We start from the raw sequence: 26,031 nt of genomic DNA, 5'->3' as shown, positions 1-26,031 counted from the left end.
GCCCTGTCTCCTGAGAGCCAGAGCAAGGCCGCTGGGACCTGTCCAAGTGCTCGTTCCCTTGGGCCATGTGCCGGGCCCAAGGGTGTCTGAGGTGCAGGTGTTGAGACCCGGACCTCGACCTGAAGAATCCGGGAGAGACCGTCCACCAGCGCTACACTACCCACTGAGTTTTGCATGACAAATAGAAAGACACCCAGGAGCGTGCGGGTGGCTGCAGCGGGAAAGGGAGGAAAAACAAGATTGATAAGACGGCACGAAGCAGAAAGTAGGAAAAAAGAAAGCAAGTAAACGATGCGTGCGAGCCGCGCAGAAATAAAAGGACAGAAAGTAAACAGATTTAAAAGTGGGCAAATAGTTTGGATGTAAAGTTAACAGCAGACAGAACCAAAGTAAAAGGTAAGTGCATGGCTGCACAAGAAAGTCAAGAGAGGGCAAGCAGCCCGCAACAAAAAGTAAGGAAAAGGTGTGAGTGAGCACAGAGACGGAAAGTGACAGTATTAAAGGTGCAAGGATGCATGGCAAAGGAAAAGAAGTGCAAGAGGGCACAGCCAAAGACAGTGAGTGAAACACAAGGGCAAAAGAAGCACGCTAATGCAGGAAGGTGCAAGAGGCACAGAAAGAGTATAGAGTGGAGAAGAACAGTGCAAGTGTGCATCCCAAAGTGGAAGGAATAAAAGACACAGCAAGTATGCACAATAAACACCTGAAGATAAAAGGTACCAAGGAAAGTGCAAGTGAGCAATAAAGAGAGGGGCAAAGGATGAGCGTGCTCGCGCTGAGGAAAAGCAAAGAGCCTGGCGTTTTAGAAAGCCTCCGATTCTGCCCCATGCAAAGAATGTATGTAAGAAAAGCTGTAAATAAGAAAAAGGCAAATACTGACAGGCTGACTTTGGAATTAGAGTGACCTAAACCTGGGGAAGGGCACCCTGAGTAAGCAAAAAGGAACTTAGATATATTTTGTTTTGTGTTGGTAAAGACTGGACGGGCGTATCTGTACTCCTGCCCTCTATATGGCAACAGAGTACCCCAGCCAAGGTTCTCTATATGGTAGCTAAGGACGAGCAACCAAGGCTTAAGCTCTCAGGGGGTGATGCGGGCTGCTTCTTAAGTACAGTGCAGTCCCCAAACCCCCACAAAGGAATGTCCACACACCATGGTATGTACCAACAGTTCATTATATAGAAAATAAGGTTCAAGATACATACAGCAATTAATAACTCACTTTGTAATCTGGCAATTCAAATATGGAACATATATAAAAATGTCTATGTGGTACCACACTTAGCTATTAACTCCTTTAAAATGCATCAACTGCTGGCAGTTATAATGGCATACAAATCATTCAGCAATGTGCAACAGCATAGATTATCGGAAGGAAGAGAAGTTGGGTTAAACAATGGCAGAATGGTTCTCTGGCTAGTAAGACAGTTCTGAGTGAGGATCCCCCACCTGGGCAACCTGTAATAAAGAGTATTAAGTCCATTTAATGTTTAAAGAGTCTTGTTTCCTGGTCAAACATCAACTACCCCAATGTACCCGAGTTAGAAGAGTTTCTTCGACAGTTTGTCGACAGATCCCTTGTGAGTGGACTCCCTTTAAACCACAGGGTGTCGAGATTCCTCAAAGAAAGATGAACACTTGCGTCGAGACTGCAGCTTCGACCTATGAGGTGCTTTTACGATCAATCATGGAAGCCCTGTGAAGATGAGGCTTGCGGTCCACCTCGGTGCAAAGAGTTTGGTACCGCAAAGAAGACTCAGTGATGTCGGCCCAGCAGCAGGCGTCGGGATAACTTCGGCGATCGAGACTCCACCACGGGCTGGATTTCGGAACTTCACTTGTCGGCGTCTTTGTGGACTTCGGGTGGCGGGAAACCCACCGGCGGACTTTCCTCGGTTGTCGATGACCTTGACCTTCGCCGGCGCGAAAGCTTTCGACAGTTATGGGAAAGGAGCCCTTCGTTGAATGTTCTTATGCATGGTGGAGCGGTGCGGCTCTGGTCGTTGACCAGAACAGCGTCAAGCTGTCCCTGCTTCTAGGCAAAATTGCACGACTGGTTTCCAGCGGTTACAGAAATCCTCCGAACCCTGGTCGACGGCAATGGACTTTCAGGCCTCGATGTCTTGATGCTTCCCTTTAAGATTCTCGGTGGACCCCATCTCCGGTCGACAGCCTTTCGGAACTGGCTTCCAGGCTGCCTCGATGATGGTCCGCTTCTGCACGATGTTCCCTCGTAGCTTGGGGACAGGTCTCCTAGCCAGGTCCTCTCTTGGATCAGTCCTCGACAGCTTTTAGATTTGGATGAAGGAAAGCAGCAGCCATTTTTCTTCTTCCAGAAGGGCTTCAAGAATAAGCAGTTTAAAGTTGCAACTTCAGCTTCTGAACAAATTGGGAAGTGAGAGGTCCCCAGATATACATATCAGACAGAAGGGCATTCATGCAGGCATGCAGCCAATCAGGGTCAAAGGCATTCAGGTTATTCACTACCACCCAGACACCCATAACAAGGAATGCCGATTGGGGCAAGCACCCAGCCTTTCAGCACACCACAGTGCTTTCATGTGAGTCTTATTCTTTGAGTCACAAACACAGAAATCAGACACCCATAACACAGAATGTATATTGGCCACACACTCTATTCACTCAGGTCCCACCCCAAGGGTGTACCCACAACATATAGACACTGGGAAGGCTCCAGACAGTCTGCCTGGACTTCCCCACAATACGATATATGGTTCTTCCACCCAACAGCCACTCAGGGGAAGGGACAGAGTCAGTACTTCCCAGAACTTTGGGAAAACAAGGTAATAGGCAATAGAAACCAAGAAGCAACAGGGGCCATCTTGTATCCTATCGGGAATCCACTGAGCACCTGTCAGATTCAGCATGGAGTTGGCACCAGCCCATACTCTGCGCTGTGGGCCACACATAGGTGCCCAAAAACATACACTAGGGTTACAGGGTTGTACCTCCACCCATGGGTGCCATAACGGTATCCCAAGGGTCTCTGTTCACCACAACCAAAAAGAGAAAGAGCTGCACTGCCAGGAGTCCCAACTGGACTCCTTTGCAGAAAACACAGAACACACATAAGGGAGTACAGGAAAAGGACATGGAGGCCCTGTCCCTCCAATGCATTTCCAGCATTACAGCGTTGAAAGCTGGACGAGGCCTGTGCTTGGGGAAGGGAACCCTGAGAGGGGGCCCGGCTAAATTGGAGACTTATTGGTTTGCTTTATAGTGTTGAAAAGACTGAAGCTTGGGGAAGGGAACCCCAAGGAACTCAAGGGCACTGAAGGTATTGGAGTTCACTGCAAGGATCCTGTGGCAAAGGTCTTGCAAGTAGCCCTTTTTGATTGAACTAGTTTTTGATAAGCTTAAAACCACACCTGGCAAGAAAGCCACCTGGAAACCAACACTGGTTTCCCTATTTTTCTGTTGAACCACTTACCTTTCCATTTTCACAAAAGATCCCCAACACATTTTTGTACATAGTGAGGGCAAGCATAGGTTTAGACACAGGCAGGCCTTTTTTATTTGGACTTTCGGACGGCGATGGCCTTTAGAAGCATCATTTCAGCGAAAATCCCTTTGCAGCTAGGGCTAGTTAGGTATTACACCAACCCCGAAACTTTAAAGGTTTTAAAATTTTATTTTCTGAATCTGTCTCTCTCATATTACTATGACTGCCTCACACTTGATTAAACTGCTGCTGGTTCAATAAGGAAAGTAAGCAGGAAGGCAAAAGTCTGGTACAGGTTCAGGCCTGCATCCAAAAGATCAAACCCATGGAGATAAAGCTCAGAGAGGTACCGCCTGTGGCCTCATAGAATTAGGCCACAGAGTGGTAATAGGTATTGTGACAAAGTGTCCTGTTTGTCCGCGTTGGTGGATGGTAGAGGGTCGCAAAATGGGCACTTTGTCATAGGATAGAGGTCAATACTCCGTCCACTTTAAGAAAAAAACAGAGCAGTGTTTCCACGGGTCTGGCACGCTCGGGTCCCCTAGTGCGGGTGAAGCTGCTCTCAAATGCATGTAAACCAAGAGGAGGACCTTTAACTAGACAGAGATGTCCCCAAGAGTGTCAGCTAGCAGCTCAAGAACAAAGGGAATTTCAGAACTGCAATATGGTGGCCAGGGATCTCAAAGCTGTGGTCCAGATGCAACCAGGCCCAGAGAATACGATTCTCAAGTTCCCAATATGAAACAACCACATCTGATCCCCCATTCCACCAAAGGGAGACTGGAAGAAAGGGCCAAATCCCTATAAACCCTCGGGGGCTCAGTTATTAGCTGGTGGCAGTAGGAAGACGATTCCTTCGATGCTGGCTGGAGAGAGAAGAGAAGAAGCTAGGAAAGAAGCAGGTGGCCACAGACTAGAGCAGAGCCTCTGGAGCCTGGGGAGAGCAGAAACCAGCGTGGGGAACAGTTGTGATTATGCCCAAAGTGGTGAAGAAGAGCCCTCGTTCACAGACTGGAAACACATACATTTGGCAAATATGAAGAACCTTTTAGCATCATTTACACTTGGCAATGTTAGATTTTAGCATTAATGGAAATACAGCTCTTACCAAGCAATATGGCTGCACATGTTGCCCTTAGGGATACTGAAGAGAAACCCCTCAACGCTCACACCAGAAAAAATACAACCCAGTAGGGAAAAAGGCCCAGCATACCTCTTGCAGGGAGAACAAGGTTTATTTATATAAAAAGACAAGTATGTGCCAGCAAAGAATTCTGCCGTCACGGAGCTCTCTGGCAAAATCAGCACAACCAACAAGTTAAAAGAGCACACAGCATCATCAGTGACGTAAGTTACATAGTTTACAAATCTTAATGGCTGGTTGGTGCGACCCTATACATAGGCTACTTGCTTCATAAGGGATGCCAAGCCATTGATCCCATCTCCTCCTCTCCATCTTCTTCCACGTGGGCTCATTCTGGTGCGTCATCGGACACAACGCTACATGTAATTGCCAATTATGAAATAGAAAACAATGCATCCTCTATCGCTAACCTAGTGTGCACCTGGTACTGCAGATATGGGTGCAGAGGATACTTTCAAGGTCACTATAACTTACAAACCCCAGCTCGATCCCAGACGCGTCTGCGCCATTCCAAAGCTCCCCACCCTGGTTTTTGGGTTTGTTGCTTTGGCCCTCCTGGCACCTGCTTTCTGATCGATTGGTGATCTCACAGTTTTATGGTCGGTGTTCTGGAAATGACGGATACCTTGGAATGCTGGGGTGTTGGGACGGGGGAATCTGCGAGCCATAATTTAAAGCTGGGACTGGGAAGGTCGGAGGCTCGTGCTCTCCTTCTCGTGGGATAACTGTTTGTCAGGAGCTCTCATCCCCCTCATGGCCTTGCAGGGCGCATTCCTCCTAGCATACGAATGCTGGCAGCATGAGACAATGGAAGGGTTATGAATCTCTGGCCTTCCTCACTGCTTCCCATGTTACAACTTATTCCCGCATATTTCCACGTTCGTGGCCTGGGCCTCGCTGCAGTGCAGCATTGGGCCTCAATTTCAATATGGCAGCTATTTCCAAATACAGCCTAGGCCCACACATGTACCAAGTCTCCCATAATGAGCTTCTAGCAACACCCCCCTCTCCCCAAGCATCTACAGCACACTTCGAGGCCTCTGCCTCGCCCTGAACCTCTTAGGAGCCTAGGATGATCGCCCCCGCTTCCCAACAATATTATTGGGACAATTTGGCACCAAACACGTGCAAAGCTGTGGGATGTGTTAAACTGTCCTAGACCTGTTGTCAGTCATCCAATTTACCGGTGGCTCGACCCCTGTTCGGAGCAAACTCGAGCCCCTTCAAGTCGCAACCTCTTCACCTGGACTGCACAGAGGGAAAAATGACTCCCAGAGACCCAAAAAGAAAACCCAAGCCGGAGGACAAACCTCTCAGCAGCAGTAGATCATGCAGCAAGCTGGCAGGTTAGAGGGGTGTCATGAGCAGCAGGCAGGGGTCGAGGGAAAGACTTGCCAACACCCCCCAGAAAGAAATCTGGGATTGCATAACAAGGCTAGTGTACAACCAGGCGGCTTGATGTAGGATAACATGCCAGTTTGAAGGGAACAGGCGCATAGAAAGAAAGCAGATTGCAGCCCCTGGCTATGGAACCAACAACAAGCTAGAGAGCCATGGAGGTGCTGCCAAGCAGGAGAGGAACGGGAGTGGACAGGAGAAGGCAGCAGGAAGCAATAGCGCCAGAGCAACTGGCCTGGAGACATACCGGGCAGTTGTGATGCGCTGATGCTGCTGGCAACAATTCAGATGGGTTGGTGAGCATTTTGCCTGACATTTTGGGTTGGGCCCACGGTGACTCCCCCAATGGCCTTTCCAATCGGGGCTCGGTCCAAATCTCCCACGTCTCTGGAGGATAGCTCAGCAGCAATGTGCTCGCCTTGGAAGCAAGACGGCACAGAGCAACAAAGGTTCGATACCTGGGTCCAAGCTTAGAAACCTCTGGGTATTAAGCACATTAAAAATAACTTAAATAACTTATCATATCATATCAATCCTGACTACTGGCCCTGTGTAATGGTATTCAATATAATATGTTTTCAATACAAAAAACACCATAAGAAACGGAAAAAACATTTTTAAATACAATTTCCATCACAATTAACCTTCCATGACTATAGTGCATACTATATTGTGCTTCTCCAATGGCACATTTAAAACATGTTTTAAACACGGTTGATCACGCATTTCAGACAATCAAAAAATTACAGTTTTTTGTTTCAAATGTCATCCAGTTAAGTGGCTAAAACACATTTTAGCATCCTGTTCAACCCATTTCTTACCTTTCTGCTTCTTCATCTGGGGAAAAGTGCCAATTGTAGTTGCTTGTATTATTTCCACGACAATCTGATACCTGTTAAATACAAAAGATCCAGACAACATATTGAGTCTTAATCTTCTTGGGGAAAAAAGTTATAAATCAGTTTTGGTTTTAAGAAAACCGATATGATTTGGCAGAATTTAGAGGCACAGAAGAAAATCAGCAGATGCTAAAAGCATTTCAGATTGACACCTGCTACATCATATGCCAGATTTACAAAAGCTAAAATTGGAGCATATATGGAAATGTCTGCAGCGCCTTTGACAGGTAAAAGCAATTTACAAACATTTATTCCACGTTTAGGCTTCATTAATCAAGTATAAGGTATGTGGTAGGTCAGAAGAAGGACACAGACCAATGTTTTCCATTTTAAAGTATGTTTATTGAATCAATAAAGAAAATGTCTAAATTTCCCTATTCTAAGGACTTCCCTACCTAGTACAACTAAACTAGGGTGCTCGTTGTGGGTTCAAAATAAGTCTGTCTGTGTCCTCCATCCAAATAAAACTTCCTACTGACCCTACCCCTTATACTAAATAAATAAAGACCAGAAGAATGACTCCCTTCACCTGGGGTTGCTTTGCCAGCAATGCATCTCAGTATGGAATGTTCATATATCTTCTTGCCATTTTCTTTACCAGTTCTTTCAAGGTATTTTTTCACATCTGTCTCTTTGGTTTTGTTTGAAGTCTCAAGTTACTTTCTCTGGGCGCTCAGACCTCTGAATGAATATTTGTTTACTCTATTCCTCTCCCTTATTGTTGGAAACTGTTCTTTTTCTGACACTAGTTCCTCCAATTTCATAGCTCCGTGATTATTATTGGTTATCCCCTGTGGTATCCCTGTCTTTACACTGGGATCTGTGTAATGTACCCGGTGACCTGTTTCATTCCCTGTGTAGGCTTTCCATTCACTTCGACCAATTGGTGGAGTTTGTGAACAAGTCTTCCTCTTATTATTTATACAAACACATGGACGAGTATACTGCAGTATACTATAGGTGTGATTCGTACTCTTCTCAATGTATTCACATTCACTGGGACAAGTAGGCTGAGTCCCTTTGTTATCCTCACTTTTCGAAATGTATTCACAGGGATGAGAAAACTGACTCGATTCCTTATATCCGCTCTGGTTATTAATAGGCATATTACTTTGCCTCTTGTTATCTGTTCCTTGTCCCCCAGGTCTCCCGCTCTCCCAGTTACCTGTATTGCAAATAGGGCTGTGTAACTGGGTTGGCATTCGCCTTTAGCGTTCCACCATACTTCGTCGGGATGGCTGTTGCCTTCTCTTCATCTCATCATTCTGACACTCTTCAGTGTCTTTCACTCCGTGTGGTCCCGGCGTGGAAAGGCGTTGCGGTTCCTTTTCTTAGCCTGCCACCAGCAGGTAAGTATTCTCTCTGGGCGTCCACTTGTGGCTCGGGTGTTTCCCAGAAACGGTTTCTCCCCCTGTGCTTGTTGTGCATCACAATATTTAAATTAAATGAAGCTAAATTTCCTCATCAGGTTTCAGCAACTCTAAATTATGTTCAGGTCAGGCTAAATGTAAGTCCAGGGTTTATAAATGTCAAGCTCTATATTGGAGCCTGGCCCCCTGATTCCAAACAACATGTGGCTCTAAGCACAAGGAAGGACTCAGCATGGGCAGGGGTCGTTAGTGTAGATCTTCAGATGCCCGTTTTTTATAGGTAGGTGATCATATCAGCGAAAAGTATTTTATCAGTGCGGGTATGATAACCCGCTGAAGAAAACTGGAGCAAAAGCTCTGAAACAGAGCCCACTTCTGGCTATATCATGAGAGACTGCCTCATATGGCAGCTGTTACTTTCTCAGCGGCTCCAACTTCACACACCATGCACCACCATAGATTACAGGTACCTTGCTAATGTTATGCTTTCTACTGTCAGTAGGTGTGTGATCAAGGAAGACTGAGCTCTCAGAAGAATGTAAACCCAAAATCACCAGCAAGGGGTCAAAGGGCGGTTGGACACCAGTGATTTCTTTAATATCAGAATCTGCTTCCAGAAGCGATTAGCCTTTTTACAAGACCACCACTGTGAAACATGTTCCCTCTCCCCCCACATCCTCTCCAGCACATAGGTGATCGTGATTAGTTTGTCTTATAAAAGCGAGTCAGATACATATACAACCTATTAAGAATGTTAAAGGGGCCTTCCCGTTGGAAATGCAACTTGAAGATTGATGGGACATTTTTCAGATCTTACCCCAAGATTGCTCTGTAATGGTGTTGTTAAGGTCTTTCTCCAACGCCACCATGTAGGGGACGTTTTGGGAGGAGTCAAATCTATCTAGCAGTCGGTATAACTTACAGGCCTTACCCTTTTGAATTGTATGTTTTGTTGTGAGCTCTAATGCTGTTGGCAGATGCAAACTGGACTTCCAGATTTGTAATCCAGCGTGTGATCAGCCGGTCAAGTGGCACAACGAGTAGAGCGCTCGCTTTGACATCCATGCAGAGCCAGAGCGTTCGCTTTGACATCCATGCAGAGCCTGCTAACGCAGGTTTGAATCCCGGCGGGGCCAAACTCAGCCTTTCATCCTTCCGAGGTTGATAAATGAGCACCACATACCATGGGTAATAATAAGCAGCGCTCAGATACCTGAGGGTTCGTAGCGCTATATAAGTGGCAAATTATTATTATCTGTGCATAGCGGAATCGTTCTTTTTCAATGACCTGCATTCAAGTTTAGCATTCCACAAAGGTGAGGGGGACCCATCCATTGTAGAGCTGCGAAAATTCATATAGCCCACCTCTTACCCATTCTATGAAGTAAGTAAAGCTTGGATTACTTATTGCTGAGGAAAGGGGCCCAAACCACTTCTAATCCCCAATAGTCTAACAGCTTTGTCCCAAAAATGAAGAGAAGATCGTGCAGTAGGTAGGAGTGTTCCAAGGTTGTTTCTATATGTCTGGTCGATATGAGGTAGATCCTGCAAGGCTAGTTTGGTTGTGGATTGTGTCACCTCCATCAAGCGAGCAAGTTCATTGCTACAGCGCAAGATCAGTATATGAAGATGTTGGGCCACCAGGATGCATCTGTGAAGGTTAGGGAAACTCAAGCCTCTGTTAAACCGATTTGTAAGTAGTATACATTTGACCCTTGGTCTGCAACCATCCCAAGTGAATGTCAACATCTGATTGATGAGTGATAAAATAGGTTGGGCTGGGGGTTTGATTGGCAAGGCAGAAGCCATGAATCGCAACCTGGGAATTGTATTAATCTTTATGGCCCCAGTATGACCAGACCAAGACCTGGTTTGCCTAATTTGTCCCGTGGGAAGTTCTAATCTGTAATGTAAGATAGTCCAGCTCTCCCACTGAAATATTAATTTTGTTGTAAAGGCTCCAGATAAGTTGGGAATTCAGTGATATTCAATCTGCAACGAATCCCAGGGTATCGTCACTGCTTCCATGAGGGGAGCACCTTCCCATGAGGCCAGGGTGTGAGGCAGCTACCTGATAGTCCCCCTGGGGGTGGTACTCAGAGGGTGGATCTCATGGGAGAGGAAGCCCTCGACGGGAGCAGTGACGATAGCCTTGGGAGAACACGATATTCACCCCCTCCATTTCAGTCCCCTCTCTCCTCTCACCCCACTCTGTCCCCTGTGGTCCCCCACACCTCTATGTACCTTATAGAGGAGAGAACTTCAATCACAGAAATCATACTGGGCCGAGGAAGAGTGAGGCGTACCTAGGTGGAGTGCATACAATCACTGGCATGAAGAAGATCAACCAGAGGCAAAAGCCCACTGCAGAAACAACATACACGGTACAGGTTACTAGAGGCAGCTCCAGCGATAAAAAGCAAAGGAGGTCTATGCACCTTGTGAAGCCAGCCATGGAGGAGAGAGCCACGTGGCGAGAGACCAGTGGAGAAGAGGACGAGATGCTCTCAAGGAGACACGAGTGTCTCCCCTAGGTCCGTGAAGCAGGACCTTGTCCGGTGAAGGGGAAAGAGGAAAACCGACCTGCGAAGCAGAAGTACGCAGTCGAGGACCCAAGAGAGAGCCTACTGCTGCAGAGCCGCCGAGACAGGATGCTGAGCGGGGACGCAACAGCAGAGCTCCTCTCTCCTGCCTAGACATACCAGAGACTATGAAACATTTCCCAAAGGTAGGGAAAGGGTCGGGCTGGATGGTGGGGCATGGAAGGGGCCAAACAGATTAAAGAAACATGTACCTATATCCCTGGAGACAGAAAGGGAAAAAGAAAACTACAAAAGCCGGAAGGAACTTTAAGAAATATTCTATGTGGAACAGTACCCGGCAGGAGAGTACACCAGGTCTGTGCAATTGGTCATTAAGTGACAGAGAAAGAGGTCCTGTCGAAGCAGCATACCAGGGTCTGGGACCCATAGGAAGTCGGGGAATCCCCACCAGAACAGCGTACCAGGTTCTGGGAACGACTTGAAGTTTGGTGAGCCTCGCGAAAGCGTAACAGGGGTCAAGGACCCACAAAAAACAGAAACAAGCCACAGAACAAGTCACAGAGATCCGGAGACAACCCAGAGGGGTCTGGGACACATGTATGGGGGAAAGCGGTGCAAGAAGCTAAAACAAGGGGTCGAGGACCAACTACCAAAAGAAGAGACATTTTCTGGAATTCTAAGGTCTACAGTCAAGTCTAATGAAACCAGACTTGAGGCGACAGTTGTAAGTTGGAAAAAGGACAGGGCAAGAGACTCTGCCGTGATACTTGGAAACTGTGTTTTGGAAATAGACAGTCAAATCTGGCAGGCCAGTGGACAAGACTTGATGCTACATTTGTAAACTGGAGAGAGCAGAGGAAGGGACTCCCCCCTGATATTTGGGAACTGTGTATATGTTTGGAAGAGTAATTAAAATCAAGAAATTCTTAGTTAAAGAATCACTACTTGTGTTTTCTCATCAGGAACTGAACAATCAAATCCATATCCACAGTGAGAGAAGCCTCCTTCTGGATCAAGAAAACACACTTAACACTAAGGAAAAACTAGGTAAGGGACAAAAATGGGTTTGGACACAGGACGGTGGATATTTTATTTGACTGGACATCCTGACAAAGTCTGTAGTATTTTTGCTGAGGCACGGCAATCCTTAATAGAAATAGGGCAAGATAGGTTTTGCCTTTTCTTTACTTTTACAATTAAAAGTATTTGCCAACAAACATGCCAAAACTGTGTCAGACTAGTACTTCTGCACACTTACAAATCCCATACATTAAGTATAATTAATCTGAAAACCTGACGTGGCCTGGACGGATCTGAGCTATTCAAGTACCTCAGGAAAAGTTTGTATGGGGTTTGTCATGGTTTACAGGACATTGTCTGCGTAGAGCGCAGTTTTATGCTTGTCGTGATTAATCTTAATTGCCTGTATGTTAGGATTTGAGCCCATCATCCTCGTTAGGGGTTCCAGTATTAGGGCGAAGATAAGCGGGGAAAAAGGACAACTCTGTTCCCCAGGAGATCTGAATTTGAGGGAATAATATCCATGGAGTCAGATTCTTGTCCATGGATTTAGGAAGTTAACCATTACATAGGTAAGGAAACAAGGACCAAATATGGCTAATTGTAAGATTAACTGTGTAAAGCCCCGTTTGGCCTTATCAAAGACCTTATAGGTGCCCAAAGTCAGAAGGGGTCAAGGGGTCTTTGCAGCCCTCTGAAGTTCAATTTGTTCTTTGGCTATTATCTTGAATGCTATGATTACTGATTAAACCTGTTTGATCAAGTGCGAGGGGAGGAACCCCATCAATCTGGTCACCAGGACCTTTACGTATATCTGAGTAGCTAGATTAAGGAGAGCTACTGGATGGTAAGAATCATATAGAGACGCACATTTCCTGATTTTTAGGAGTAAAATTGTCCAGGATTCCCCCATGAGCTCTGCGTTTGTGCTAGATTTTAGCAATTAATTAAATAGCGAAGTCAATGAAGCAATGAGCTTGGCCTTGAATGTCTTATAAAATAGCGCTGTCAAGCAGTCAGGACCAGGGGCTTTGGGATTGGGCATAGAGTTGATTGCTTGTTCTATTTCTTCTTTTGTAATGGAGGAGTCCAATTGCGCATGGTACATGTTGGCTACTTGTGGGAGGTAGGCCTGTGTTATGTATTGTTTTTGAAGGTCTTCATCAGTGCTCCAGATTAGATATTGAAGTGAGAGTATCATACTCCCTATTCTTTAAAGTTGGGAGTATAATGATTTTTCGGGAGTAAAAATGTAAGTCCAATTCCTAATGAGAGTATTTTAAAAGCGAGTAAAAATATGTTTTAACTGGGAAACAGAAATGTTTTTGAAATAATTATTTCTTTGCACCTAGTTATTCATACACATTAAAAGACACATGTTTACTTCTTACAATCAGGCCGTAATAATAGCAATTTATTCCTGTGTTACTACGTTCACTGCTGGTCCAAAATATCCATGAAGATGTGCAAGTGAAAGCAGGGGCACAATTTCAAATGTCCATTTGTTCACCAAGGGAAAAAAAAACAATTTAGACACTACGGTCCAAGTTAAGTTAGTTGTAGGGTGCCATCTACAAATTAAATGAAAGGGGACTGTAAGATTATGTATGCCACACAGTATACCAGTATGGTATAAAGAACATTTGCTCCTCAATAAGGAAAATACTTACTAGATAACATGTTTGAGCTGCAAATGAGAAAATCCTCTAAAATGACTCTCGCGTCCGAGAAATCTGGAAATTGGGATTCAAGATGGCCGCTATTCAAATAAACATGACCATGCACGTGATGGCGTCATAGCGCTGCACAGCGCTGACATCACAGTATGTGTCAATGTTATGGATGCAGTAAAACGCAGCAATAGTAGAGATGCCAAGAAGGTATATGGCTAGGAAGCACACCAGTTTAATGTACAATTGAAAGAAATGGTCAAAGTGTTTACCTTAATTGAGGGTGCATGGGAGAAAAAAGCAGCACTGGCACAGAAAGTCGCCAATAACTAGCGTATTGTCCAGAATTCAAGGGCACTCACCTCCCATGCACACCTACTTAACTGTGTAAAACCTCAGTCAGAGTTAAGCATAAGTTAAGGTATATATACTGAATTTGATATGATATAGATACAGTACTCTTTGGGGTTGCACCGAGTATACTCAGTTTTAAATATCAAATATATTTCAAAACATATATGCACATTAACTATGACACCATTTCCTAATGATCCCGTAATTATGCTGTTAAACTAGAGACATATTGGGTATTTCCTATAGGCATATTGAATGTCTCTCAACATATTACCCTGTCCGGCAAATATTTACGTAATGCTTTAAGCATCATCTCTCTTTCTTTTTTTAATTTGATTTTATTAGTTTTAACAAAGGAACAAACAAGATGGAATAGACATGATAAGATTCACGTTGTAAGCATATGATTGGATGACAAGGACAGTACACATTACATCAAAAGACTTTCGCATCATATGTTACATTGCTTATTTCAGGGTGTGTCCATCATTAAGAAACTCTACCGCCCCCACCCCCCCTCCCTTCTTTGATTGAGCACGCATCTATTGAGTGTTATAAAAGCGTGGGGACATCGAAAGTATCTTGGTCACATTTCCGTTGTCTGGTCGCTCTGAGACCACCTATTGTAAATTCTCTTCCATTGCTTTCTGTCCAGTTTTGCATTTTCATCAGGACCTGGGAGGCTCCTCAGATTGGGACTCAGAGTTTGTTGCGAAATTTTTGTTTTTAAAGTCCATCCATAGGGCTTCACATTGGGCAGCCTTGCCGTGCAGAGAGGCGGTTATTGTTTCCATTAGGTAGATGTTTGTGGCTAAAGTTATCCATTCATTCTTTCCGGGCACCGTTGTAGATTTCCATTTAATCACCAATAGGGCCCTGGCCACTAGCAATAGGTGGGGGGTCATGCCCTTCACTCTGGTCCATTCATCTTCATCTTTTTCCAGGCCGAATAGTATTAGGTAGGGGTCGGCGTCTCTTTTTATACCTTCTATTTCATGAATCCACCCCAGGACCTCATTCCAGAATACTTTGATGTGCGGGCAACCCCACCCCATGTGCCAATAACTAGCTATTTCTTCGCATTTCCTCCAGCATGTTGGAACCATTGTTTGGGACATTTTAGAAAGTCTATAGGGTCGTATTGCCATCTGTGTAGACGTTTGATGGCATGAAGTTTGTATTGACTAGATATGGACGTTTTGGAGGCCGCTCTACACATTATTTCCCATTGGTCAGGGTGTATTTCTTCCCCAAAGTCTTTTTCCCATCTCGATCTCAGGGTTTCCGTTGATCCGTCACCTGCCGCTATTAATTCTTGATACATCGCAGATATGAGGCCTTTCATCTCGGATTTAGAGTCTAAGAGTTTATCAAATGGGGTAAGGTCTCTGTTCAGTTCGTCTCTCCATTCTGCCTTTGTTAAGACCCCTTTCAGTTGGATGTACTGAAATGTGGATAGGGTGCCTATACCTAGCGCCTCAGTCAGGTCTGGTAGCGTGATAAACAAGTCTTTTTTCTGCAGCTGTCCCACTCTCTCCAAGCCTGCCTCATACCATGTTTGGAACCTACCCACGTCAGGTATATGGTTGTTTATGCCGGGCGACCATAAGTGACTAAGCGGGGACGGCCAGGTGGCGATTTTGCGTATTTCTTTGCTTGTACGCCATATACTCCATATGGTGCTCAGAATGGAGTGGCACCAATGTTCCCTCTAAGCTGCGCGCATGTGCGCTTGCCCAGCTTCCTTCTGGGTGCTGCTCAGAAGATTTTTAGCAGCGCACACAGACAATTCTCACCTATACAAAAAGATTTAATAAGGCACAAGCCACAGCAATTATCTGACATTTTCTTTCTCTTAAAATAAGCAACTAGTCTTGATATTCTGCTCATTTTAATTACACTTCTATGCACCTAAAATCCCTAACAGCAAAATACAACACAAGAGGTTAAAAACTAATATGAAAAACTGGCTCCATGAACATAAGAATCTAACCAAGATATGCCTGCATACATTAACCAAAAATATTCCCTCCCCACCCATGACTCCTAAAGCTGACTCTACCAAACGTGTATCTTATGACTCGAACTTCTGCCTGAGAGGGGAATAAGATACGTCGAACAACCTTGACACTTCCTCTCTTGAATTTCTGCGACTCGTGCCTTACCAAAAGCATCACCCTCACTATATAATCAAACTACCAGCTCAAATATCAGATACTGACTGTAGGTAAGCAAGCTACTTGGATGTGTAACCAAATCTCATACTTCCTCTTCTTTGTGCATATGTCACGTAAGTGCTTTGAAGTGGCCCCCTTGTAAGTTAACGCATTATAAAACTCAAATATTATTTTGCCCTCTAAAGATTTTGAAAAGACAAATGTGATGCTCAGCGTCTCCGACTTTAGCATTACTAACATTACCCTATAAGTAGAGAGCAACATTGCAATATCATTTACTTATCCTAGAAGGGATAATGGATATGGACTATCCCTGGGATTACTCGTCCATAGTATCAGGGCACCGGATGTTCAGACAGAAGAATGCTTTTCACACAATCTGCATTGTTTCCAAGTGTTCAGAGTTCTTTGGGCATAGACCTTCACACATTATATGGTAACTTGCTTCTATACAAAAACAGTTTCACTGAGCACTTGTGTAATCCTACACAATGATATAACGGTGGGGTATGTTGCAATCAATCTTGTATGCACTGCAAAAGTATTGCGTACATGCAGCGTCATGACATTCTTAAAAAGCACATTATATGGTGAGGCCTTTAAATATGCCTTGCTTGCAAAGTATGGTGGGTCTGCAAATATCCCAGTGAGTGTTTACTGCTACAATTCCTCACTTTTTGTACAGTGCTCTATAAACTAGTATTGGAGGCAAGCACAGGGGCCAGGGAAGGGTATGGGTGGAAGCATCACTCCTTGCAGGTGATAGATAAAGCAGCACATTTCGAACACCAAGTCAGACGTTTCGGCAGTACACTGAAGGAAATGTGTTGCGTGTTTCCTAAAGGATTTGAAATACTAGTACCCATCTAGACAACAACACCTTCTTTTTCTTTATATGCTACACTGCTGAGGGCTTTTCAATATAGCCATGTGTTCTGTTTGTGCAGTCTCTAGCATCTCCCTGCAGCTTATTTAACTGATCACAAAGAATTACAGAAGAGGGATCCATGGTTACAGAAGAAGGCACTCAATCAGTTGTGTCTCTGAATTGATGCAATTAACTTAAAAGGCATATATGTGTGATTTTCCTCAACAGGGCTCCATAATAAACCCCAGAAAGGCTCTTGTTTAATTTTATCTAGGCTGTGGTGTGGAAGGGTGGGCAAAACGATACACTTTATTATGTGCCCTGTCATTTCACTCCTTATGTCAGGGGTAGAAGCAGGGCTCTAATCAGATTTTGCTCCCTACTTGGAGACAAATGATTTTTCTGGGAGTAAAAAAGCCATTAGCTTTTCCGATAGGGATACTTTCTGCTTATTAAAAGATGTTCTTCCCCCATAAAATTCCTCTTGAGATCAGGAATTAATATTAGAGTTCCTTCCTATGCCACTGCTCTACTGGTCACTAATTCGAAAAAAATATTAGTGGAGCTTTGTGGGTTGAAGCAATGATATGTTCATTGTATCTCGTTTTTGTTAGGCACATTTTATTTTTTAGGGAGTAAAAAATGCATGGTGCATATGTCTCTTAACTCTAAGGCTGGTGTTATCACTACCGACAGGAGAACGTAATGTGAATAGTAAGCAGAGGCAAAAGAATTGTGGATCATCATATTCTAAGGTGCAGTTATTCCGATAGAATTATCATCCTTACACAAATTATTAGAAGCATGTTCTCCTGGCCCTTGAATTACGTCATTAAAGTGGCACTTGAACTCCTTCCAGCATATTTTTGACACATTGCTTTTGATTGCCATTAATCCATCGGCAAATGTATTCCTAGTTTCTTGACAGCCACATCAGTTAAGACAAGAGATATTTGTGTTTTGTAACACAAATGAGTGATTTTCCAGTGCCATAAAACATAGGCCTCATTACGACTTGGGGCGGTATCCTGGCGTAAATCTGCCAGAATACCACCCAAATGAATTACTGTTACTGCCACTTGGTCCGGAGGAATTTACGCTGGATTACAACTGGTGGTGGCGGTGTAATTCCCCATTCATATTGAGTCCATTGGACTAAATGTCTCTTTTTTGGCAGAATTACCGCAATGGAAATTCTGCTGATTTTAGCGTTGAGTTGGAGTATTTACCTCCAGGATTTGGCATAGGATTTGGAATTGTAATTTGGCATAGTGGTAAAGTTGGCGGTAAGGGAGTTACTGCCAACTTTACCACTTACCGCCAAACTCGTAATGAGGCCGAAATTATTCTCTGCACAGAAGTACGTTTGCAAGGTACTGTGGCAGATATTGAAGGCTTGAACTGGTTTAGTTTTCTGTATAATCACATAAGATATATTTTATTTTAGCCTATGTGTTTGGAAAAAGTGTTGCAAGATTTTTAAAGAATTCCAGTGGCTGGGAAGAGGAAATTCCTTTCCAAACTCTGATCTGTGACGATGTCATGATCACTGCTTCCAAGGAGCTAGGACCAGCCCAACGTCCTTGGAAGCAGGCCCCTAACCTTCATCCTAGGCACCAGCCGGTCCCCACTGGGACCTTTTGGACCTTGTCCTGGCGCCGGTGGCACCAGGCTCACCAAAGTCACTGGTCCCGGCACTGGAAGCGCCGGGCTCATAATTTGTATGAAGATGCTTGGGTGGACTTACCTGCAGCAGACCATGCTGCTTACTTACCAGCCACATAGGAATCCTCTGTGAGCCGGGACTACTTTCTTACCTGGGTGGGGCAAGCTCCACTCCCTGGATACAACACTGGAACTCTTCTGGAACAGGAACTCTTTTCTTACCTAGGCGAGGCCGTGGAGGAAGACGCCTCATCACTCCAAGGCTATTTAAACCACACCCGATTGATGAAACGTGCTTCGCGTTATTCTGCATCTGCAGCAGAACGCTCACCGTGTCTGTTCCAGTTTTCTTCTTTCCGATCCTGAACCTGCAAGAACAAACGCTTACCATTCCTGTATCCAGCCTTCGGTAGCACCTGCAAAGACAAGAAACAACAGGTTAGCACGGCAACCTTCACGCGCAGCGCTTTCCTCACCTGATCCATCGGCAGCTACCATCTCTTCACGCTGCTCCTCCGCCTGTGAAGACAAAAGCATAGTTATTCCTGTGTGGAATTCCTTACCGGCACTCCGCGAATTCCGGTTTTCTTCAACGCTGCAATCCTGCACCTGAAAGACAAAAGAAGAGACATTAGACAGGTATTTTACTTACGCGCCATCGCGCCCGCCACAATAGGGCGCCTGAAAATACTCCGGCATTTCCAGCGCCTCTTCGACACCCGAACTCACAACTGCAAGGGAAAAGAGACAGTTAGCGAGCTTTTGAAAAGCAGGCAACCGGCATTTACTTACGCATTTCCAAGCGCTTCATTCCAAGACTCTGGCTCGAACTTCGGCTTTCTTCACACCATCTTCTACCTCAAGAGCCCTGCAAGACAAATAGAAAAAGCATTATACAGAGCCCTGTTCCACATTAACGTGCCCACGCACCTAAAGACTGTAAGGACTTAAAAGGTGTCCGGAAACTCACCGTTCGTGCAGTTAACGACGGTAGCAATCCTCTGATGTCAAGAGGCCTACGTTTCACCCAGTGAAGGAACTGGCAACGGCACCCTGCACCAGACGCAGATGGAGAGTCCAGCATTCACCTATCTAAGGTGAGCACGTTGACCTTGGGGCTCCACGGAAAAGCGAGGAAGGGAAAGGGAGAGAGATACCCGACAACCCCAGATCATTAACCCCATATTCTTTCACCTGCAGATATCTCACTCTTCGAGTTAGACACACAGTGCGAAGAGGCTCAGCCCCGGAAGCCAATCGAGTCCTGCACTTCACTTTTCGAGTCACAGACACCATCCTGCCAAGACCGGCGCCTCCGTGGGAATCAGGTGAGCGCTACAGACGATAGCTCACAAAGTGGCTTTCCTCAGTCAGTTGCACACATGGAAAATAATGTGCGCACAACAGCCAACCAGTTCTGCACATAGAGAAAAATAATTAGAGGGAGCATTGGGTGGCACTTGATTTTCTGTTGTACCCTTTTTTGTGGAGTCCATAGCCATTCCGATACTGTGGCCGGAGACAGATAGTGATTGTCCTTTTGGACCCATTGTAGGTTTTTATGGTCTGTGAGGTGTGGGATCAGGACGTGCAGCTGAGCGGCTTTATAGTAAGTGCTCAGGTCGGGGAGCCCAACCCCTCCTTTGTTCTTGGGGGTGTGTTAGTGTATTGTATGGGATTCTTGCTTTCTTCCCCTGCCATATGAATCTTACCATAATCCTTTTTGGCTTCAATAAAGATCTCTTTTGGTATTTCAACCGGTAACATTTGGAAGGGATACAGAAAACGGGGAAGGCAAACCATCTTGACTGCATTAATTCGGCCGAGCCAGGAGATCGTGAGTTTATTCCATTTTTTAAGATCCGCAGCGAATCGCTGGAGGAGTGGAGGAAAATTGGCTTCAAATAGGTAATTCAATGTTCCAGCTTAAGGGCCAACGGGAGAAACTTGGCATCATTTACTTCTGCGGTTCCCTGAAGGGGGAACAAAATGGACTTGGTCCTATTTACTTTAAACCCGGAGAATTGACCATATTCGTCCATTAGTTTAAGGGCGTGAGGGATGGACCCTGAGGGGTTAGTTATGTGGAGGAGAATATTGTCTGCATGGAGGGCTACATTGTATTCTGTTGGTCCTAGCCGCATCCCCTCTATCAAAGGGTCTGCTCTCATCTTTTGTGCCAGGGGTACTAATGAAAGAGCAAATAGGATTGCAGAGAGGGGGCAACCCTGTCTAGTCCCGCGTTTAAGATCGAACAATCTGGAGTATTCTCCGTTGACAACTATCGATGCCTTGGGGGATGTATATATTGCTTGTATTCCCTTTCTAGTTCTTGGGCCTATTCCAACCTTCTGCAGGACTGCTCCCAGAAAATCCCACTCCACTCTATCAAAGGCCTTTTCTGCATCTATTGACAGTAGGACAGGGTCGTTGGGAAGGTTGTGTGCCACGTGGATGAGGTGTAATGTTTTGCGCATGGAGTCAGCTCCCTGTCTCCCCAATATAAACCCGACCTGGTCAGGGTGGATCAGGCGGGGCATTAGTGTTTCCAGTCTGGCCGCTAGTACCCTCGCGTAGATTTTGGCATCAAGATTGAGGAGGGAAATAGGGCGGTATAATCCACAATATTTAGGGTCTCTCCCATCTTTGGGGATCACTGTTATCAGTGCTTTTTTGAAGGAGTCTGGTGCCACTCCCGTTTCTATTATTTCGTTAAATAGTTCCGTTAGGAAGGGTGTTAATTGCTTAGTGAAAGTTTTATAGAACGCAGCAGTGTAACCATCCTCCCCCGTGGATTTGCCTAGTGTTAACCTTTGAATTGCATCTTGGATCGCCTGTTCAATAATTGGGGAATCGAGGAGCTCGGTTTCTGCATGTGTTATTGTAGGCATGGTGATCCGGGATAGGTAAGAGTTTATATCTAACTGGCCAGAGGTTATTTCAGAGGTGTATAGCTTCTCATAGAAATTGGCAAATGATTCTGGGATGGTGCAGAGGGGGCGGAGTCCTCCATTATTTCGTTTACTTTGCGTTCTGCTCTTTGTTCTCTGAGCTAACGGCTAAGAGTGTCGGCCTGGTCTCCTTTTTCATAAAACATCTGTTTTAAAAACTGCAGTTTGCGTACTACCTGGTCGCGTTCCAAGAGCCGTAGTTCTTCCCTTTTTTGTTGGGCTGTTTTCATTCTGTCTGGGTCTACCTCAGGGTCTTTCCTTATCTCTGGTAAAGGAAGAGGTCAGGTGGTAATGCGTTTTACACTCAAAACAGTAAGGCACAATGTTGAGATTGTTGATGCTTTAATTGAAACAGAAACAGCCGACACGTGTTTCGACAGGCAGGTCGTTCTCAAGGCAAACGTAAGTCAATTATAATAGAGTATTCTTAAACACGCTGTCTGTGCTAATGGAGCGTTCGAGTAATCAAATGGGAAACTGGTAACCCGTATCAAAGAAGTGTAGACGCCACATTGGCAGTATCATTACATAACTCGTAAAATCGAGCATCCAATTGTAGATGCTCGATTTTACGAGTTATATACTGTGTTCAAACGTGAGGAAGAAAGGGTATCCCCACCTATATCTCGTGCCCTGTTCCTTGAGCCACTTCGTCAAGGGACTGCAGAGGCGCCACAACGCCAGCGTGAGCGACGATAGGTCCTGGAAGATAGTGATTTGAGCACCCCCCCCCAATGTGAGCGTGTCCCCGGATCTGGCCTTTGCCAGGATCCTGTTTCTGTCCTGGTATCGGTGGAATCTTGCGAGGACGTAGCGTGGTCCACTGGGGGGCCCTACCGCCCTGTGGATCCGCTCAGTTTTGGGCTCGTCTATCTCTTCATCTGCCATTAAAATTTTTATTATGTTATGTATCGTGGTTTTCAGTGAGTCTTCAGTTTCTCCCTCGGACTCTGGAATTCTGGAATTCTTCCTTTCTCTGTTTTCCAAATCGTCCATTTTAGGCATATCTCCTCCTCCCTTTTTTCAATGTTAAGAATCCTCGTGTCCATCTGGGCTTCAAGGGCGTCAATCGAGGCCTGATTGTTCTCGACACCTTCTAATCTCTCTTCAAAATTGTCCATTCTCTGGGTAATCCTGTTGATCTTACCACCTAGGCTGGCTCCCAAGGTCTTTATCTCACATAACAATGTAGCAATGTCCCCTTTGGTGGCAGCAGCCCCCGCTTCCGCGGCATCTGTTGACATTATTGCTTTCTGTTCAGGGGCCTGGGAGATTGGGGCGTAGGTGTATTTGGCAAGCCTACTTTTTGCATCCATAGAGTGGTTCCTGGGGTAGAGGAGGCACACGCCCCGTAGTCGGGGGCCTTATCCTCTTTGTAGCAGCGTGGATTGGTGGGAACAGGGCAGGTCCAAATGTTCAGGCCTTTGTGAGGCTCGTGAAGGGGCTGGAGAGACACCTGTGGGGTTTAATAGGCGATCTGCAGTGCAGGAGGGCTCATCTTCAGGGAGGTTCGTCTGAGGATGCGTCTCACAAGGGGGACAGGCATACGGAATCGCAGTCCCATGCACAGACTATTTGTGGTACAGTTTTCACTGGTTGGTGGAACTCGTGGGTTATCGTAAGTAACCGGAGGTCTGGGGAACCACAGACAATGAGGGCTATCTGGTTGCTGAGCTGAGGTGGGCCGCAATGCTCTGGGATGCTTGTGAGAGGGCCGGGGTGGTCCTGCGCCATATGAGAGTATAGGCTTACGGGGAGCACCCCTTATTGCCACTGATGTGGAGTAAGCAGTGCCTATGTCCTCCTAGCTGGCTTCTCTTGACACTCAGACCCGGGGTACTGCTCATTTCACTAAGGCAGCCCACATTATTTATAATCTGCAGGGCTAGGGCAGGGCGTTGTGCTTCCAGAAGGGTCCTGGGTGGGGGTATCCCTCAAAAGAGTGTCTTACGTGATTCAGATGCTTTCGGGGTTATATGCAGGGCTTAGGGTGTCCAAGAGTTCCATGCCCCTGCGGCGTGTGTTCGTTGGGGGGGTGGGTTGCGCACCCTTGAGACGGGCGTTCAGGGCTACGTTCACACCGCCGCTCTGGCAGGCGCGCGCAGCGGCGTTCGGCGCAGACAGGCACCCGGGGCACAGCCACAAGGATTGGAGTGGCCGCCCTGGATGGAGGCCTGTCGCGGGCTCGATGCGGTCAGAGGCCGGGGACAGTGCCCGTCTGGCAGAGCGACGCCTCGGGGACCCCGGCGGAGTTCGAGAGAGGGGCTCCTCTGGGGGGGCTCACCAGGCCAATGCCGCCGGGTCCCCCACCCCACCAATGTTGCGCCTTGCGGGCCGCAGCAGGATATCCACTGGGGGTGTGCGGGGAGGGGGGACGGGATGCCGCACACTCACTCGTAAGATCACCGGCAGCGGGAGTCCGTCCGCAGCTCCTCAATGACGAGTCCGATTTTGGTCAGGTTTTTCATAGGTTGGTGGGGGGGAGGGGGTCTTCCGACATCTGCACCACCGCTATAAATCCAGGGGGGGGGGTGTAATGTGGGGGCTCAACTCACATGACGGACCTACGAGGGGAGAGCTCACACAGGAAGGGTGCTCATCCGTGCGCCCCTTGGTGGCCAGTCAGCATCATCTCTCTTTAAACACATTTCAAATAAGATTTCAAATAAGGCCACCTGCTGGTTTACGGCATTTACATTAGAAGCTCTCGGCTTCGCTGCTCTACAAGCGTATTGGGTACCTTTAGTCACGCTTATATCCCGCACAGACATCTAATGTATCTTAATATACTACCTTGTTCGGCAAGTATTAACTGAATGCTTTAAGCCTTTCCTCTTTTGAAGTACACTCACTCTAAATAAGGACTACAACCTCTTTGCAGCATTTATATTAGAAGCATTTGGCTTCGTCGCTTTACTCGTGAGTTGTTCACTTTTTCATCGCGCTCGTGACGTCATTACACATGTGTGCACAAGCATATTTCAAGAACGCCATTTGGGTCTGCGGTTTACTCCTGATAACATGAAGTTGGAGAATACTTGGATAGCTTTGATGTCAGCAGGGAGTGTGTTCCATAGTTGGGAGTCAAAGAATGGGAAGCTGGATCCTCCGGATTATATCTTGGGACCAACAGGCAGGTTGTGTCACAAGATCTTGTGATACGTGTGGAAGGTCTCAGGGTGAATTTTTCTGTAAGGTACGAGGGGGCTGTATGGTTCAGTGCTTTGAAAGTGAGGTATAGTGCTTTGAGTTCAATCTTTTCTTTTATGGATGGCCATTTACAGTTTTTTCAAGTGGCTGAGATATTCTCCCTTCTAGGTATGTTTAGAGCAGCTCTAAGAGCGTTTTTCTGCATTATCCGGAGTTTGTTCAGTACAGTTTTATTAGCACCTAAGCGGAGACCATTACAGTAGTCCAGTTTGGACAATATAAGTGCTCTGGCTAGTATGAGACAGCTTTATGAGGACAGCAAGTGTCTGCATGCTCTTATCAGTTTGCCTGTATAGGCCGTGGCAGAGGCGGTAGTATAAACTTGCTTGTTAAGGTTAGATGTGGCATCAAAGTAAAAGCATAGAGTTTTTACTTCTCTGGCAATTAGAATGTTGTTCCCATCTATATTGAACACTGAGTAGTTGGGGCTTAGTTTGTTTAAGTTAGCTGGTGAACCTACTAGGAGGAGTTCTGTTTTGTCGTCATTTAGGCAGAGGCCATGAATGGCCATCCATGCCTGAGTGATGGTGTAGATTTCGTTCACGCGTCGTACGTCTAAGCCATAAGTGCCCGTCAGAGATAGGAGTATCTGGGTGTCATCTGCGTAGTTAGTGTAGGTGACACCCAGACGGTCCAATTCATGAAACAGGGGCTTTGTAAAGATGTTTTACAAAGTTGGCGAAACACGTGAGCCTTGGGCTACACCACAGGTGATAGGTATGGGGTCAGCTGCAGCCGAAGGTGAGAAGACTTGCATAGTCCCAGGGCTCCAGATAAGGAGAGTACCAGGCCTTTTTACGCATGAAAATCTTGTAAATACGCCAGCTTTATTATTTTCCTGGGTAAATTAACGCACAGGTTTAGAGCAGAGTGCAGTGCAAAGGTCAGGTACTTGACAGAAACCAGAAGGCTTCTTGTGATTTTTATCTACATGGATGTAATTGCAAGCCACCTCTGAAACAGAAAGTATTTCTCTGAAGCCTTTCAAAAAAATAAACTGCACACTGATAAAAGGAATGGTTTCTTTCCATTCGGCTTCAGAAGCACTGTGCATGTTTTCCTAGCATTTTAGGATTGTATAATTAATAAGATGGAAAACTAAGTTGCAATTGAGATTTTTTTTTTTTTACAGGTTATGCCTTTTTTACAGTGAAAGCAAACCAGTATTGCACAATTGTATTTTTCAGAGTTCTGGTGCTGTGTGTATAATTATGCAGAGGCAGATCATTTTTACACTTCCAATTTAATTTACAGTCTAATTATAAAAACAGTGTGTAAAATGATGACTTTGCACAGTCT

General features: G+C 45.7%; 1 protein-coding gene across 2 annotated transcripts in view; it reads right to left on the bottom strand.

Annotated features, from left to right (window-relative positions):
• The window catches only part of SNX25 (sorting nexin 25), a 1,900,476-nt gene that overhangs the window by 856,257 nt on the left and 1,018,188 nt on the right, over positions 1-26,031 (bottom strand). For both annotated transcript variants that reach the window (XM_069631510.1, XM_069631509.1), the window contains exon 6: positions 6,827-6,897. In XM_069631510.1, the coding sequence (XP_069487611.1) occupies positions 6,827-6,897 (71 nt within the window). The remainder of the gene's footprint in view (positions 1-6,826; positions 6,898-26,031) is intronic.

The sequence above is a fragment of the Ambystoma mexicanum genome, chromosome 6q (genome assembly GCF_040938575.1).
Source record: "Ambystoma mexicanum isolate Mex_15411 chromosome 6q, UKY_AmexF1_1, whole genome shotgun sequence".
Taxonomy (NCBI): Eukaryota; Metazoa; Chordata; class Amphibia; order Caudata; family Ambystomatidae; genus Ambystoma; species Ambystoma mexicanum.
This window is presented reverse-complemented; position numbering and strand designations above follow the sequence as displayed.